The following is a 16,431-nucleotide window of genomic DNA, read 5'->3' on the forward strand; positions in this document are numbered from 1 at the left end:
TAGAAATGATAAATATTGTAAGTTTTAATACATACCAGCTCATAGAGTATAAGGTTCTGCCATTTTTTCCTTCCACCTCCGTTCCAACATTTTTAATAGGTACTGTACTTATTGTATTTACTTTGATTTGGTATAAATGTTATAGCAGGGCATCAACTTTCCAAGTAGCGTCAAGTTAGTTAAAATGAATTTTCCTTATCGCGTTTTATCGATTGTTTATAATTACTCAAAATCTGTAAAACAGATTTACACACTTCAAATTTTGAGTTCCCGCTAAAACAATTGAAAAGTTGAAAACTCAAAATCCCTCTAGCGGCATCAAAACAAACTAACTGAACACATTTTTGAACGAGTCAAACGTAGTGAGTGGACAGGAAAAATGTCAACCTGTTGTTTAGTGCAGCGACCATGCTACTGGTATCGATATCGATACAAAATGTTATGTTATAGTTAGTACACATGAATTGACTTATTCGTTCAATCAGTTGCATTCTCTTGTTAAAATAATTATTTGAAATATTTAATTTTGTCTTAATAAGTAGTGCTTGAAGTGACCTTCTTTTTCCAGCAAATAAAACTTCGTACCTATAACTTTTTTCTTTTTTTATAGTTACTAATTTTTATAATAGCGTTTTATGGCTAGTATTTTTTAATATACTTCTGTTTTCTTTGTACTATAAGCCTACACACAACTACACATTTCAAATTAAACTAGCAGTAGTTTAATTTGGAGTTAACCCGAACTGTGTTACCTAATGTCAATAATAATATTTTTAACAGCAAAGTTAATAAACTTGTCGATAATCGATAGTATACAATGACAAGTCATCGAAGCGGTTACGTTCCTATGAGAGATGAGTCAACCAATCAGCGACAGCCGCAAACGTCATTTGTCACGTGGAGGGGAACGCCGGAGAGTGGTTTCCGAACGGGAAAGGCAGCGTTGGTAACTTTTTGTTTCGCAGTCTCGCGCTGTTAACAAATTCTCGTGACGCGGCCGGTTGCAATAAATAAGTTCGACTTTGTGAATGTGAAGTGCGTTGTGAATTATACAATGGATATTATTTATTAACAGCCACAGTACTGTGCAAAGTGTTATAATTATTTCTTCGCAAAGTTCTGGTAAGTTTTGTTTAGTGTAAAAGTTTTAAGTTTTTCATTATTAGTTATGTACGTTTTACCTGGTCTATGTATTGTTTGATTCGGGCGCAATCTTATCACGAACTTGTACTTCGATAGTAAATTTTGAGCTGTTTAGTCAGAAACCTTATGAGAATCTAGTTAGATTGCCGGTGGCTGAAAAATTGGTAAAATATTTTTTTATGTTGATAGGTTTTTGTTTTTAATTTAGAAATGGGTTGATTTTTGCCAGATCTACGATTATTCATCTACACAGCGTACGTCACGAATTCAGAATATTTACACTGGACTTATTTATTACAGATTATGACGAAATTATTTATGTTCTGTGTTTAGAAGTGTTCCCATTAGTTACTTAGATATATTAAATTTATTTTCATTTTATTAAAGACTTATATGTATTGTAGGTATATTATTTAATAATGTTATTTGCCAAAAGTAACATATTTTTCAATTTTAAAAGTAAGTACTTTAAACAAGTTTAGGTTTAAAAGTTTATTTTTTTTAACAGTTCTAATTGCCTTTTTCATATAATATTTTTTTGTTTGTTACTTATTGCTCAGTTTATTCTAACTGGAATATAAGTTGCAGTTGGAAGTTATAAATCAACAACAAATAATCCTTCAGAATACCTTTATCAAAAGTAATACAACTTTTTAGTAACTAGTAATCAAGCAGCTTACTGTACACAGCTGATACCATTTTTTTTAATCTGCTCATTTATGTCCCCATAAAGTCATTATTCCCATTAAAAAAAACATGATATAGACACACCCCGTAGTGGAGCGCTTGTAAAGCAATTTGAGCTTTAAAAAACTGTTGTTAAAGTCCATCTATGCCTAATTTTTATTAGATCAATGTGTAGGTATTATGTCTATACAGATTACAGATATAACTAATGTCCAGTAATAAATAATGGTTGGCATAGACATATGGTAACTAATAACTAACTATGTGTGTCACAGACAACACAATTCTCCTTCAAAAAATGATGAAACTAAAAAAAAAAACATTTGCTGACGTTTCAATAGGTATGTTTAATGAGTAAGTTATAATTACCTGCCAACTCATGGCTTATGATATTGAACTAATCATTATCTAAGCTACCTGTTTCTTGATAAAAATTTAAACTACAAATTATAATGAATTATTTGTCCCCTGATAACTAGCATTACTTGATTACCCAATGATTTATTAAACTGGCTACTGCTGAGTTTTCACTTGTTGATCAGTTCCTATTGGCTGTGGTTTTATATTCTGTAGCCTATCTTGATAAATCAACTGGTACAAAAATAATTTTGAAATTGGAACGGGTCATTCCGGAGATTAGCGTATTCAGCCAATACCTACTCTTCAGTTTTATTTAATTTTTATTATTAAACTGTAATATTTAGACATTACTAATACCTATTACTGAGAAATAGCAATGCATTAATTTTTGATAGCAAAAGGAAGCGAGCAACATCTTTATCAATATTATGTTTGTAAGATTACATCAGTGATTTTTATCATTTTAAAGTTGTGATAAAAAGGCTTTGTTCAGAACAATAAACCGCGCGGCCATTGTTTCGTGGCTAACACAGAAAACAATAAAAAAAATTGGCACATCTGGGCCTCAATCATGGCTGGTGTTGCAACAATTGAATGAAATTGGGGAAACGGTGATTAACTAGGAATTTTGTTTGCAAGTTGCGGTTATTTTTAAACTGTTTACACTATTTATCAGTGTTCATCTGATCTCTAAAATAGCCAGTGCATGGGTTTTTTGGTAGTTAGTTACTAATATAAATTGCAGTTGTGAATCATTTAAAAAACTTTAGTTATTGAGAAATTTTTCCTCTAACTGCTCAGTGTTATAAGATATCTTATATATATTTAACTTTGATCTTTAACATAATACAAGTATTAAAGAAAAATCAATATGAATATTTGTTGTATAGTTTACCAATTTTCATGAATAGTTTTGTGTATCCGTTCTCTATCAGAAGACTATCTTTTGATATCTAACCACAAACACCAACATTACTTATCAACAAGATAAGAATGACCAATGACTAATATTCTAGAGGCTTCTAACCAATACACTTGATTAACATACAACTTCTTTGAAATTAAGGTAATTCAAGTAAGTATTTTTTTATTTAGGTAATAATTCACTTTTAATCATGTATAAGCTCCTTGCAATTAATCCAATATGGATTAATTCCATATTAATGCCACTTTGGAAGTGACAAAATACAATATTGTTTGTCAGTCTGTCAGTGAAGCAGTTAGTGCTAGTGCAGTAAAATAATTGGCAATAGAAGATTGAAGTAGCTAATCTGGTGGTTCACTGTGGGTAAGCAATTATTCTGGTTGACGTGTCTGTTTGATGCATGATACTTTGTGCCATTCGTAAGTCCACCTTCATCTTGGTGTAATTTTATTTCTACTGTTTTTCGAAGCCCTTTTTTATCAACTGTAGTGCCGACATTCCACGTATACGTACATCGTACATGTATGACTGCAGGTATAAAATTCCATCACAATAATTATAAAATCATTTACGCCGCAAGATAATAGCGCCGGCGTGATAAACTCCAGTACTCGTTCGTAGAACCGATAATCGCTATCAAACATATCGTCAACCTGATATTGTAAGGACGCTTATCATAAGGAGTTCAGTGGCTACGTGTCAGTAGACTAGTGAACATCCAACATGGGCGACTATCGTGCGGGTAAAGCCGGCATCAACGCCGAGGCTCAGGCCAGGATCAACAGCAAATACAACGAAGAAATCGCACAGGAGACCCTAGAATGGATCCAGAAACTGACCGGTGAGCCCGCTGACACATCTGGAAGCGCTGAGAATTTGTACAGCGTATTGAAAGATGGCACCCTTCTTTGCAAACTCGTCAACGTTCTGCAGGAGGGCTCCGTGAAGAAGATCAACCAGTCCACCATGGCCTTTAAGTGCATGGAGAACATAAACGCTTTCCTGGAAGCTGTTAAGAAGCTGGGAGTACCACCACAGGAGACATTCCAAACCATTGACTTGTGGGAGAAGCAGAACCTTTATTCTGTTGTGGTGTGCCTGCAGTCGCTGGGACGTAAAGCTGGTAACTTCGGCCAGCCGTCCATCGGACCCAAGGAGGCTGACAAGAACGTGCGTGAGTTCAGCGAAGAGCAGCTGAAGGCCGGCCAGAACGTCATCTCCCTCCAATACGGTACCAACAAGGGCCAGCAGTCCGGCATCACGTTCGGCAACAGGCGCCAAATCTAAACCTTAAATGTACATAATTTATGATTAAAGTGTAACAAAATAATAAATAATTTTGTATTTTTTTATATTTTTCTTTCATTTGTCGAAACAAGGTGTGGTTTTTGTCTCTAAGTAACGTAATCACAGATTAGATAGCACGAGTATATTGGTATTTGCACCAATGCACCCAAGTTTCAAGGATTAGCAATACTGATTTGGATTGTTTCCCTTAGAAACATCATTAAATCGTAACTAACTATTTGAGCTTACATTAATTTTCATCGTTGCCAATCACTATTCCTAAAAATTAAATGATCTTAGTTCATGAGAATACTTTGAGTTATAGACATTTGGTCTATAGCTCAAAGTATTTCCAAGCTAAGTAACTATAACTAATATTATTTGCTGTTGTTAACCAAAAGCATTTTCTTTGAAACGTTAGAACAGAATTGTACGATTCCTAGATTTTCTATTTGCACCTGATAACCTAGTATAGCCGCACGTAGGTGCAATTTATCCGTAGAATCTACATCTAAGATAGGTATTTTACCAATTTTGTATTTTATTATCAGATTTCATAATATGTTAAATTACTTGAAAGTTATTGATGATGATAACAAGGTATCGTCTGGACGCACAAGATAATGATTTATCGTAAATAATATCGAAAAGAATTTAGTGTTATTGCATTTTTGTTCACTTTATGTATAAAACTTACGTAGTTAATTTCAAATCAGCATTAATCAGTAATAATTTTCAGTATTAAAATGATCTCATTGGAAAACTAGGAATCGAATTAATGATTAATTTTTATACAGAAATGTTTCAAATACTCACAATAAGTACATAGAATCAAGTATTCTAAAGATAAAAGAATTAATTTTATCATCGCTCGACATTTACACGTTTCCATGTGACATAACTAATTATTGTTCGTGTTCCCAAGGCAATTAGGCATTGAATGCACTGGTGTCTCCCCTTGAATGTATAAAAATAATAAAACAATAGCTAAATGTAACTTACTATGTAGGTAGGTAGTTATATACCTTGTTGTATAATTATTTTAGGTCATGTCATGTCCTTGAACTCTCAATAAAATGGTCAAATTATCAGTTATACTAGTATTCTGTGGTTATTCGAGTGTTGGTACACAGACTATGATTTTGTGGCTGTTTTATGAATTTTGCAAGTGCAGCAAGTTCTAGTTTTTTCGATAAAAAATCAATTTGAGATAATGATCTGAATTTTGGCATAGGTACATTTACGCAACTAAATTACGATAAAAATAATTTACCTAATCATTACTGCAGGCAATAATGTCTGTCGATTCGGTCGGTGTACAATAAAGTTCAGTTCATGTTTTATTTAGCAAAATGTCGAGGGGAGATCGCTCCCCTGTTTGTACCTTGCTATTTGATGACGTCATCTAATATTGATCTAACTTGCAGCCATGGTTGCTAAGCATGAAATCCCTCGCCCTCACAAACGATAGCAGTTTTGAGCCAGCTATTGAGTACGACTTACGTAATCGTGTCGTTATATCCGCCGACTCCATATAACAATACTAATATTGCAAGTCGCCTGAACACTACAATTAGACAACCAAGCTATTATCATTCTTAAGGCTGAAATAACAACTCTTAGATTGCAGTAACCGAATTTTAGATTATGAAGCCTCGTGCAACTGTTATCAAGGACAATCAAGCGAGATAAATGTGGCTGCAATCGATGTTTTCTAATAACTTAATGGTTATTGCTGGCTATTCATTGGAAATGGACTTGTCGGGTCCTTTTAGACTACGTAATGTACAAGCATTACTGGAAAATGAAAGGCAATAGCTATCTTCCAAGAAAATCCTTTAGTTCAACTAGTACTTACTCTTAGTTTTTGCTGGGCGTAGCACGAACTGTATTGGTGTTAAGGTCTTACTTTAAATTGCATTGTAAAGCGATTATTTCTTAATTACACTTTTTATCAAAGTATGTACTCGCAGCATTTGCATAATGCAGAAGAAAGTTACAGTATAATCGATCTTGTTATATTGCAGTTTATAAACTGACAGGTGCTAGTGTGATTCATCAGAATTGTAACGAGATGACTAGACCTCTAAAGTAATAACGCTGTATAGTTTCTAATACCTAGCTCCGGTTTGTCGTATCATCATAGATGACTGTAAGTCTTATAAAGAATTTCCAACCAGAATAGCAGAATCAAAACAACAATAGTCATAAGTTGAACGTGCGGTAATAAACATGTTACATTCTCATCATAAAAAATGGAGGTTTGGCATATTTGAATGTTAACAACGTTATCATCGTTAATTCTATTTCATGTATGTTGACGTCACAGTCATTAGCACGGCTGCAAATGTCCGTCACGGTCGTGTCAGCACCCCACAACGGAAGGTACGGTCACGCGCCGATAGTAGCGGAAATACGGATATCCGAATAGGACAACACCAAATTGTCCACAAGAGTGACAGAGAGAAGCAATCACGCACGTGGGCATTGTTTTCTGTCTACAATGACTAATAAGCATTATGTTAAAACCGGAGAAAGTATTGTTGTCTAGAGCGAAAATCCATTTGTAGCCCAATATTCAATGTCGAGCCCGGACAGCGTCACCAATGACAAATGAGGCTACAGTCACACTCACAGCGCTTGTTCACCTTCAAAATTATTCAATGAAACAAAGAGTTTGAACAATTAGATAAATAAAGGATTATTCCAGCTCTTTTTTAAAATATGATCAGCAGATAAGTAAAACTTATACGCCATTTCTGATTACATTGTCAATTATTTCAAATGCAGAGTTTATACAGTCACTCGAAAGTCAAATTAAATAAGGAGTCTATCAAAAAACTGTTTACTCATTGCTTTCCATTTCATACACACATGAATAAAATTTAACGATACTTATCAGTAGTGAAAGCCTTTGGAAACAGCTTACCAAGTTCTGAGACTCGGCTATCGCCACTTCTGAACGATGATTTAGCAACATCAACGAACAAATCTTCGATTGTAACGACCTTACTGTTTAGAAAGTGACGATTTTTAAACAAAATAGCTACGGGTTGACCAGCTCTGGTATTTACGGGGCTGTTGCACCATCTCTGACGATTCAGCATTCCCACGTTATACGATATCGATCGTTCTTGCAAGGCTTCTGTACGTTACGCTACAACGGCTCAGCTTGCCTTCTTGTCCGAAGGCTCTTTTACCGTTACGGTATCGGGCCGGTCGAGCAGATTATCTGGCACTAACGGGATGATATCCGTTTTACGATCGCAGTGGTAACTCTGTAGCAAACTCGTAATGTAACTAATTGCATCCCGCATTACTTCTATATCGAAGAAACTTTTCTCTGAATGCTGCATTTGCGTGTCATTCCACTAATTGTTCCGTACACATTTTAACAATTTCTATGTCCAGGAAATGTGCCATGCCTAGCGTGTAAAATCGTTTAATTTATCTCGTGTATTTTGTTTTTGTTAGATGGTATTTCATAAATTACTAGCGGCAAAGAATTTCTTGTAGATCAACGTTACAGTTTCCTATTTTTAAAATCACCGTAGCGTGCAGAACAGCTGAGATTTGGCGTGATTCAAGTAATTAATTTTGGTTACGTCATTTACAATTGCAGTGTTGTACTACTTCCATTACCACGTATAATACAGCTAATGTAAAGCACATGTCTTTACGAGTTTACGTACGACTCGCTCCGTTCACCTAGTTTCCTTTGTTTTGGTTATTTATTAAATTATCCGATCTGGAAGTGGTGTTGTATCATGTTTCGGTTACGTAATGTCTATTGTTTTCTTTTTGTGATTTTCTTGTAGCGTTACTTCCTACTTTTTTGGTGCTTCATAACGTCTTTTATTACTTTGTTTTCTTTACGTCTCTATAATTTTTCCACTCTGAAAAATTGTATTATTTAATAATATTAAGTCACTGTTGTTATTCGTAGAGGATTTCTTTTCGTCATTTACTTAATATGATTTTGCTTTACTTTTCTCCACAAAAGCAGGTCAAACGTGTTTCCCATTTCTATGTCATCTAGAAACTTCCCCTCGGTTTATTTATACATATTCCACTGCGCCATTCAGTTTTCCGTCATTCGACCACGTCATTTCAGCTAGGGGAGTTGGGTATCAATTGATATGGCCCTGTACTCGCCCCAAGCTGATTTATTCGTTAACCTGTGCTGTATTGATACAGCTTGACCTCATTGATGGTGACATTTGTAATTGGCAATTGCCTTTGATATGTTCGTTGTTAGTTTTAATAACATATATGCTAATGACTACGTACATCTAGGTCTGATGTATGCAATATATGAACGGAATGTAATAGCAGGCTCATATACAGTAAATGATCTCAGGAAGACTAGATTGTTTCACTTTTTGCAGCAAAATGTATAATAATCACAAATCCTGCGAATCGTAGAGATTATAAAGCATTTACTTGTGTTTTTTTACTTAGATCAAGGTAAAAGTCATTATTTTTATATTGCAATTTAATATCTTCTTGTTACTAATTTACGGTTTCAACGGGTACCTCTAATAGAAATCGCTTTCGTCTTATAATAGGGTTGATGCCACGGTAAATTATTAACTGTAAGAGGTAATTGGTTGACACTGTGGTCTTTGTACAACATTCTATGTAGCAGATTTTGTGGAATTTTTGGAATGTCCGTTAATTATTGAAATCCAAGTTTTGACTGAAGATGTGTGATGACTGATGAATGATTGAATTGAATCAGTCGTGGTTCTCGAATTTCGCGCGATAAATTAACGAATAAGTATAAAAAAGTAAAAATGGTCGGATTGAGGAGGTCGGTCGGTAACCGGTGCCTTTGCTTTATTTTGACGTCGTTGAGATGTGTTTTGACCTTTGATTTAGCTTACATTTTATTTCTTGACGCTGCAACAATTTGGACCAAGATAAGTCTACACTAATGGTGCGTCGTCAACATTTATTTCATCATCAGTCATCATTTTAAAACCGCATAGAGTACAGTTAGGTACTGTTGATATTATTTTAATTGGCACATTCTGAATCATTATAATGTAATTACATATTTTGGAACGGGTCTCTAGAAATTGCTTGTGCTTACTTTTGAGTTTATCGTCAACCTAGCCCGCATCATGGGTAAAGTAAAGTATTACGAATAATAATAATTATGGTGTCGATCGATATAGGTACTTAAACTACCCATTTGCCTCACACACAAGTTATTTACTACGAGTACAATACATTTGATTTACCGCAACGGTCTCAGTAATGAAAAGAATGTTGGGATAATTATGCTAGTAAATCAAATTGATTGTCCACCCTTTTCAATGGAAGATGCCTTTCGTTGTTTAGGGCAGTGTAGAAAATAATGTGCGCTGGACATGTAACTAGATCATTTATAAATGGTGGTAAATTGTTAAAAGGATACACCATACTTAGCTATGGTGCATAACTTTCCATCATTTGAGTATGAGAAAGAAAACATAAATCCAAGTCTCATTACAATAAATCTTTTTAAATGATTTAAATCTTCCTCGGCTTTATGAAATACGACATCCTCAATCCTGTTCAAAATCTCGCCTTAAGCTGTTTGTCCATAAATAACTTACTACTTAGCAAACAGGAATAACTCTCATTAAAAATTGCAAACGGAAATACTAAATCCGTTCCGTGCAGCGAACCGGTCCGTTTGTATATGTATCAGTGGACGTATCTCAAATACGTCCGCACTGTTGTAATTACGCATTTCATTTTTATTTGCAACCAGTATTAGGAGACCATTTACTTTGTGGTTCCAAACTCCAGTAACTATGACGTTTATAACCGTTTTTTTTTAATATTCGAATTCCTGCCATGAATTTGAAACTTTTAGAATTTCTACATAATGAGGGGAAAATCTAGTGTGTATGAATAAGGTCGATCCGCTTTTACGCAATGTAATGTGATTTATAGAGCCTACTTTCCTTTATTCATCTAAGCAAATTACACTTTGCTCATGTGGATGGACTTTCGCCTATAGTCTAGTAACTACTCTGAATATCAGTTATTAGTATTCTGTGCATGGTCTCAGTAATTTACATGTCGATTGAATTCAGTGTCTGGGTTAGCATCTGTGTGGGCTTCGAGTACGATCGCATGCACCGTTCAAATTGCATTTTCAATTTCCGATATTAAAGTAAACCGTTTTAAGTAACCGCTGAACGATGATTGCAATAACATTCTCCGAGCGTTACATTTACCGGTTGCCGTCTGTCTGTACGTAGGTCCGAGTCCAACTGTGACCGACTTTGTGGAACCAGTTTCTTTAGACGTTACCAAAACCGGCAGCGTTGGCCCAACCTTGGCATTGAGGGAACACTATGACTATATGACTAATGTTCGCATGTCGTTTTTTTAATACACGTTACGCTATGAAGTATTTGAACCAGACTTGCGTGATGGAAATAAATTTTTATTGCGTAATAATTGTTACGGCAATAGTTTGCGTGTAAATTGCGTTTCTAAAGTTGCCAGTTTCATACTAACCTCATAAATCACTGTAGACGGGGTGTTAATTGTTTTGCATAACTCATAAAACCAGCAGTAGCAGACCAAACCAGACCGACCTTTGTGTAATCAAACTTTTCTTGATGACATCACTTTGCGTGAAGTGCTATCAGTCTGCGTCTGCTCTTATTCTTATCGTTCAAGCGTTTTCCTGTTTCTACCGCATCTTTTGTATACAAAGCAAAATTAATTGCCGGTTGTCCTATTTGTTTGTGCATGGCTGTCTGTTTAATCTGTTTCGTCTGTGGGTGTTGAGGTAAGTCTGGTTTGCTTGGCACATTTGAAGGCAGGTGTTCAATAACGTGTACTGACACCTACACTATACAACTTTACGAAGTATTCACAATCGGCGCGTTCATCGTTCCAACCACGCGTGCCTGATTTTATCTTCGCAAACATGATTTTCACTGTTCCACCGTAAACTCTTAAATCGTTGAAAGTTTCCTAACATTTCCTCATACGTAATTTGCCTACCTTGTTTATTCTTACATAACGTACATTATGTTCCACTTGTCTATATAATTTATAATAAATGTTGGTTTTGTGTCGGTCTTACCTGATTAATATGAAAACTCGTATCTTCGAGAATTTCATTGTTCCTAAGCCTTGGCAGTGATAAGATAAAAGAATAACTAATTATAGTCTGGTTGTTGAATTCCTTTGTTTTGAGTCTGTAGTGTCTATTTGAAAAACACTGTTTGATGTTTCTTGAATCATGCTGTTGTTATTGAGACTCGCTCAATTAGTGGAACGTGCAAGTGCATAATTGCGACACTTGTTTGTTTAAGTCTAGTCTACGCTAAAATTATCGACAGAATTATTTCATTCATCCATCATTTTGATCCCGTCTAACCTCCCCATGACTGAATTGGAAACTTTACTAACATGAAAACAAAAATCCTTCCAGTCATCAATTTGTCAAAAGTAATTCAGATCAATTTTCGTCACGAGATAAGTAGCGGTTAAATCGCAACCCGACCCCGGAGGTCGGCTAATAGCAATTTAGCTCTGCACCACTGTGACTCATGGTAGCAGCCAGTCGTGACAATTTGCACATAAATAGTATGAATTATGATGATCCTGACAATGCACGGTAAAATATAGAACTAAATATTGATATAAACCATCCTCATGTAGAAGATTTACACTTTAAAGAAATATATTAAACATAAGCATGCAAATAATGTTATGAGTTGGCTACACACTACAGAGCTAATGACCCGGCTAGTACAAAAGCCATTATTGAGTCATCACCTGAATAAATTAAAGGAATCGATAAAAAACTGTAGAAGTCGGTAGTTTTTACTTGAATATCATCTATGTCTCCTGTTCTATTATTAGAACATCTATCATTATCATAAGCAGATACATCGAAAGCGAGGTAACGAACGACTTTAAACCACGTTTCTTTCTATTTTTTCTATAACTAGCATCATTAGTTTTCACATCAACAAAAGACTTTAGTGTTCTTTTTATCAGCCAATTAGACAAAAATATTTTCATGATATGCTTTCTCATTGATATATCTATTATTAATTTCACCTTATCATAGAACAAAATATTTGCTACAAAACATCTGTCTCCATACGATGGGTCGAAGCCTCAGCTATGTTCTTAGAATTTGTGAGACGTCATTGATATTTACAGTTTATGAAAACAAAGCGAATGCAATTAATTATTTTAACCTTTTGAAAGTAACCGTGATTTTTTATTGAGAGACATTAAACCACTTTAAATATCACTTTTCTCGGTATGGTAATAACTATTGCCATAAACTGGGAATCTGTTATTAAAATTTTCTTTGATTTTGTTACCTTAAACTAGTTAAATATTCAATTAGTTTTTAATGTCTGCAAAGAAATTGGTAACCATGGCCTATTTAGAAAACGGAAAAAATGTTTCACCTTCTGATTTGATTATACTGAATTCCGTTGATTCAAGCAATTGTATGTTTGCCTACATTTGTTTGTACACCGCATTATCATCGTGCTTTGTTTCGAACAGACTACCTAGTATATTTACGAAACTTAGCGTGCGAATCATTATGTGTTTTGAAGACTTCACTGAATTTACTTTAAGTACTTTCTTTATATTACTTACACACTTCCAAAAATGCTTAAGTTTTAATGACTAAACTTAAAATTTCAGCCATGGCTGAATCAAACTGTAGACATGCACTTGCGTTGTCTTACTCTGCAGATTTATTTATAGCTTTACAAAGAAACACATTAAACTTGCCCCTCCTAACTTTTACCACATTGCCCCAGTTGTATCCCAGAATAGCTGTCTGTTGGACATCATTAATAGCCGTTGACATAGGAAAGTAGAAAGGTGCGGTCTAGCGGATCAATTTTCTGAAAATGGCACAGAAAGAGGTTGCGAGGTCACTACGACCAGAAATATCAACCCATGAACTTGAAAGTTCAAGGTGTTTTAAGCTGTAACACTACACGATAAGGTTGTGATTATTATGGCAAGGGCTTCATAAAGGCCTTAGAAGGTTGGTTTGGAGAACTATTGTGGCAAATGGTCTAAAAATGAAAAAGGTCATTGGCATGATTGATGTCGCTTTAGGTTTTATTGTAGTAATTGACGGCGAGGAAGCTTAATAAGGTGTTCGACCTGAACGTCGCGACCGAGCAGATACGGAGATGATAAGCGTTTTAGTAAATGTCATTACTTAGATAGAGGCTTTGTTTGTTTGTACAATGTTTGGGTGTGCTAGTTTCTGTCTCGCTTCATGTTGAGTTGGTGTACCTCAAGGCATAAAACAATTTCCAGTAGTGTTAGCTGGACGAAGCAAGACACATGTGTTAGTGGTTTAGTGATTTAATAAAACTCAATTGACTGTCAGTCTGAATAAGTGTTTTTGTTATGCAGTTTTTGCTGAAGTGCAACCGAGGGAATACAATTTGGTGTTCGTTTAGGGTATGTGTGCTGTTGGACATTAAAATTATATTCTAAACGAGAGTTGCCATATTATTGTCAGGCTGGTTTGTTAATGGTCATTTATTATCAAATTATTTTTATTATAATGGCTCCCCCTACCCATCTTACCTTTGTGTCGTCGACTTTTTCAGTCTAGTATATAAGAAAATTGACAATTCGTATCACCAAAATATTCTGGCGAAGGTTGTGAAATCTACTAAAGTTTAGTTCTGCAGGTGTTAATTAGTGCGTTTTAATTCGAATCCGTGACCTTCTAAGAAACGAAGATTTCTAATCAAGTAACTGTGAGATAATAATTAAGTCTTATTAAAGTTCGCTAGATATAATTCTTGCAGGTTTAAAGTATCAAGGCTAAACGAGATAATTAAATTACCAGTTCATGTGAACATGCAATGTTGTTGCGCTAAAGAATGCATTTGGCTCATTGTTGGGAGAACAATGTACGATTCACATCATTTTACGTCTTGTACTACAGAACGGCGGGAGATTTTGGACATTATTGTTTGTACAATGGCCAATTGACAATGGTATCCACAACGCATAACTGTATAGTCGCATTGAAATGTGTGAACTGAATGCGGCCAAAAATTTAATGGGAAATCCAAATGTCATCGAACTTATCACTCACAATTTTGTGATCAAATCTCAAATTAATTTTACGTACAAGAATTTGGACACGCCATTTGAAATGTATGACAAATGAATAATGAACTAACGAAGATGTTACTGAATAATAACCGTGTAAAATTGTTAATTGGATGTCGATGTTGAAAATAAACAGATGTCGAAGAAATCTAACTTATTGAACATGGTCGTCCTAGGCGTCTGTTCTATCGATTACAAGTGTAAAACATGTGTTGGTACAATCGATGACTCATTAGGTACACATGATTAATAATAGAGGCACCGGAGCCACATTCTGTACTAATGATGAAAATGGCGTACCTATACTTACAATTAAACAAATAAAAAAGATTTAACTTTCTATGAAGGTCGAACGATTATACAGTGACATCTCATCGCCAGTGATTACAATACAATGATCATTCAATTGATAGCAGTTGCTTTCAAAGTTTCAACGTATCGCACGAATAGGTAGATATTGTTTTGATATGAAATCGATAAGATTAACGAAGCAATAAACGAAGTCAAAAGTGTGGTTATATAGAGGTAGGTAGTTTTAATTGCAAAGTGTCCATTGTGACTGTTTCATTTCTACGTACATTCATGTTTTTTGTTACCTTGTGCCAGTGAATATTTTCGTTGTTCAAGTATTCTTCATTCATGCTACTTAAGGTTAGTAGGTTGATAAACTATGTACTTTATAACCTTTAAAATTTATTGCAAACCCTATCTTGCTTCTTTATCTATTGTTTTACAATCAATTCCTTTTGAAAGATTAGAGCTGACTTATGCTTAAACTCAAATCATTCTTCCATTACAATTTTCCAATATTCATTTATATGGATTGTTTTGTTTTGTCGTTGTAAATTAGGTACTCGTACCAGACGGTGGTTTAACCTCGATTCTTCGGCGTGACAGTCAAAATCACGCTTTCGTACGCTTTTCTTGCTCTGTTCGTCTCGTTGGGCTGCATAATTTGCATCCGTTTATTTACGCTATCGCATTGTGCTTATTCATACGTTTTGCGCTTTTCTTCTAATGGATTTGAATAATTTTCTGAGGCTCGGACGGAACGAGCAGTGGTTTTACTTGGGGAAATTCAATGACCAAAATTACGAGTCAGTTTCACTTTTATGCTGCGCATTTGCTGGCGTTGTTTATTTATTTGAAACATCGTAATAAGTATTAGAATTATATTATTCTCGTCGATTTCTATTATATTTTCATCTTCGTGGCTCCATTATAAAATATTCTGCTTTAAAAATGTCTGCGTCCAAACTGCAGTTTCCTTATTTATAACACAAACGATGTGTTACTCAGTATTAGTCATCTAATAGTTATCTGAGTTATATTTACCTCAATCAAGCGATTGTCTCATGTTTATCGTTATTTCGATGGTTCTGATAAAAATATAGGTGTCACTGGTATCTCCCACATGATGATTACGGTGAACAAGGAAGATTATTGGTTTTGCAATTTTGTAAATGGTAAAATTTGGTTAGCCCTTTAAATCAGAGAAAGGAACAATATTTCTACTCTTTTCTAGTGCAATCTTAAATCAAGCTTCTGTATCTATAGTTTTCTTACCTTTCGTTTCGGTGAAATACGCAATTTGTCAGTCTTGTTTATAGAATAAAATATACATTATAGTGAATGTTTATCCATTCCTAGCGTATAGACACTTAGCTAGGATTGCGTATATCTTCGTGCTATTGGTATATTACAACAACTTCTAAAATATATTGCGTGTTTCTGTCATCACTAATGTTAGATACACGATAATAGGTATTTTCCTTACATTTAAAGTAAATAGTTAAATATATTTAAGTGTCTTTAAGTTACTGAGACCACTTGTCTTTACCATCATCTATAATGAACATACTTTGCCACGAGCTCCACATTTTTCCAATCTTATT

The 16,431-nt window shown here is 34.7% G+C and overlaps 2 protein-coding genes across 5 annotated transcripts in view; both read left to right on the forward strand.

The window, feature by feature from the left end:
- Positions 1-915: 915 nt before the first annotated feature.
- Positions 916-16,431, forward strand: part of LOC118268178 (myosin heavy chain 95F) — a 41,258-nt gene continuing 25,742 nt past the window's right edge. The window contains exons 1-2 of one of the 4 annotated variants that reach the window (XM_035582529.2): positions 916-1,122; positions 13,823-13,870. The gene's annotated coding sequence lies outside the window, so the exon portion shown is untranslated. Of the gene's footprint in view, positions 1,123-13,822; positions 13,871-14,906; positions 15,188-16,431 lie in introns of those variants that run through there. The other 3 variants (XM_050706694.1, XM_035582532.2, XM_035582528.2) reach the window with 3 other exon arrangements.
- LOC118268181 (myophilin) lies at positions 3,753-4,467 on the forward strand. The gene has a single exon (XM_035582534.2). It carries the CDS (start codon positions 3,839-3,841, stop codon positions 4,400-4,402), a length of 564 nt encoding a protein of 187 aa, XP_035438427.1. The 5' UTR covers positions 3,753-3,838; the 3' UTR covers positions 4,403-4,467.

Source organism: Spodoptera frugiperda, chromosome 29 (genome assembly GCF_023101765.2).
Source record: "Spodoptera frugiperda isolate SF20-4 chromosome 29, AGI-APGP_CSIRO_Sfru_2.0, whole genome shotgun sequence".
In the NCBI taxonomy this organism is placed as follows: domain Eukaryota; kingdom Metazoa; phylum Arthropoda; class Insecta; order Lepidoptera; family Noctuidae; genus Spodoptera; species Spodoptera frugiperda.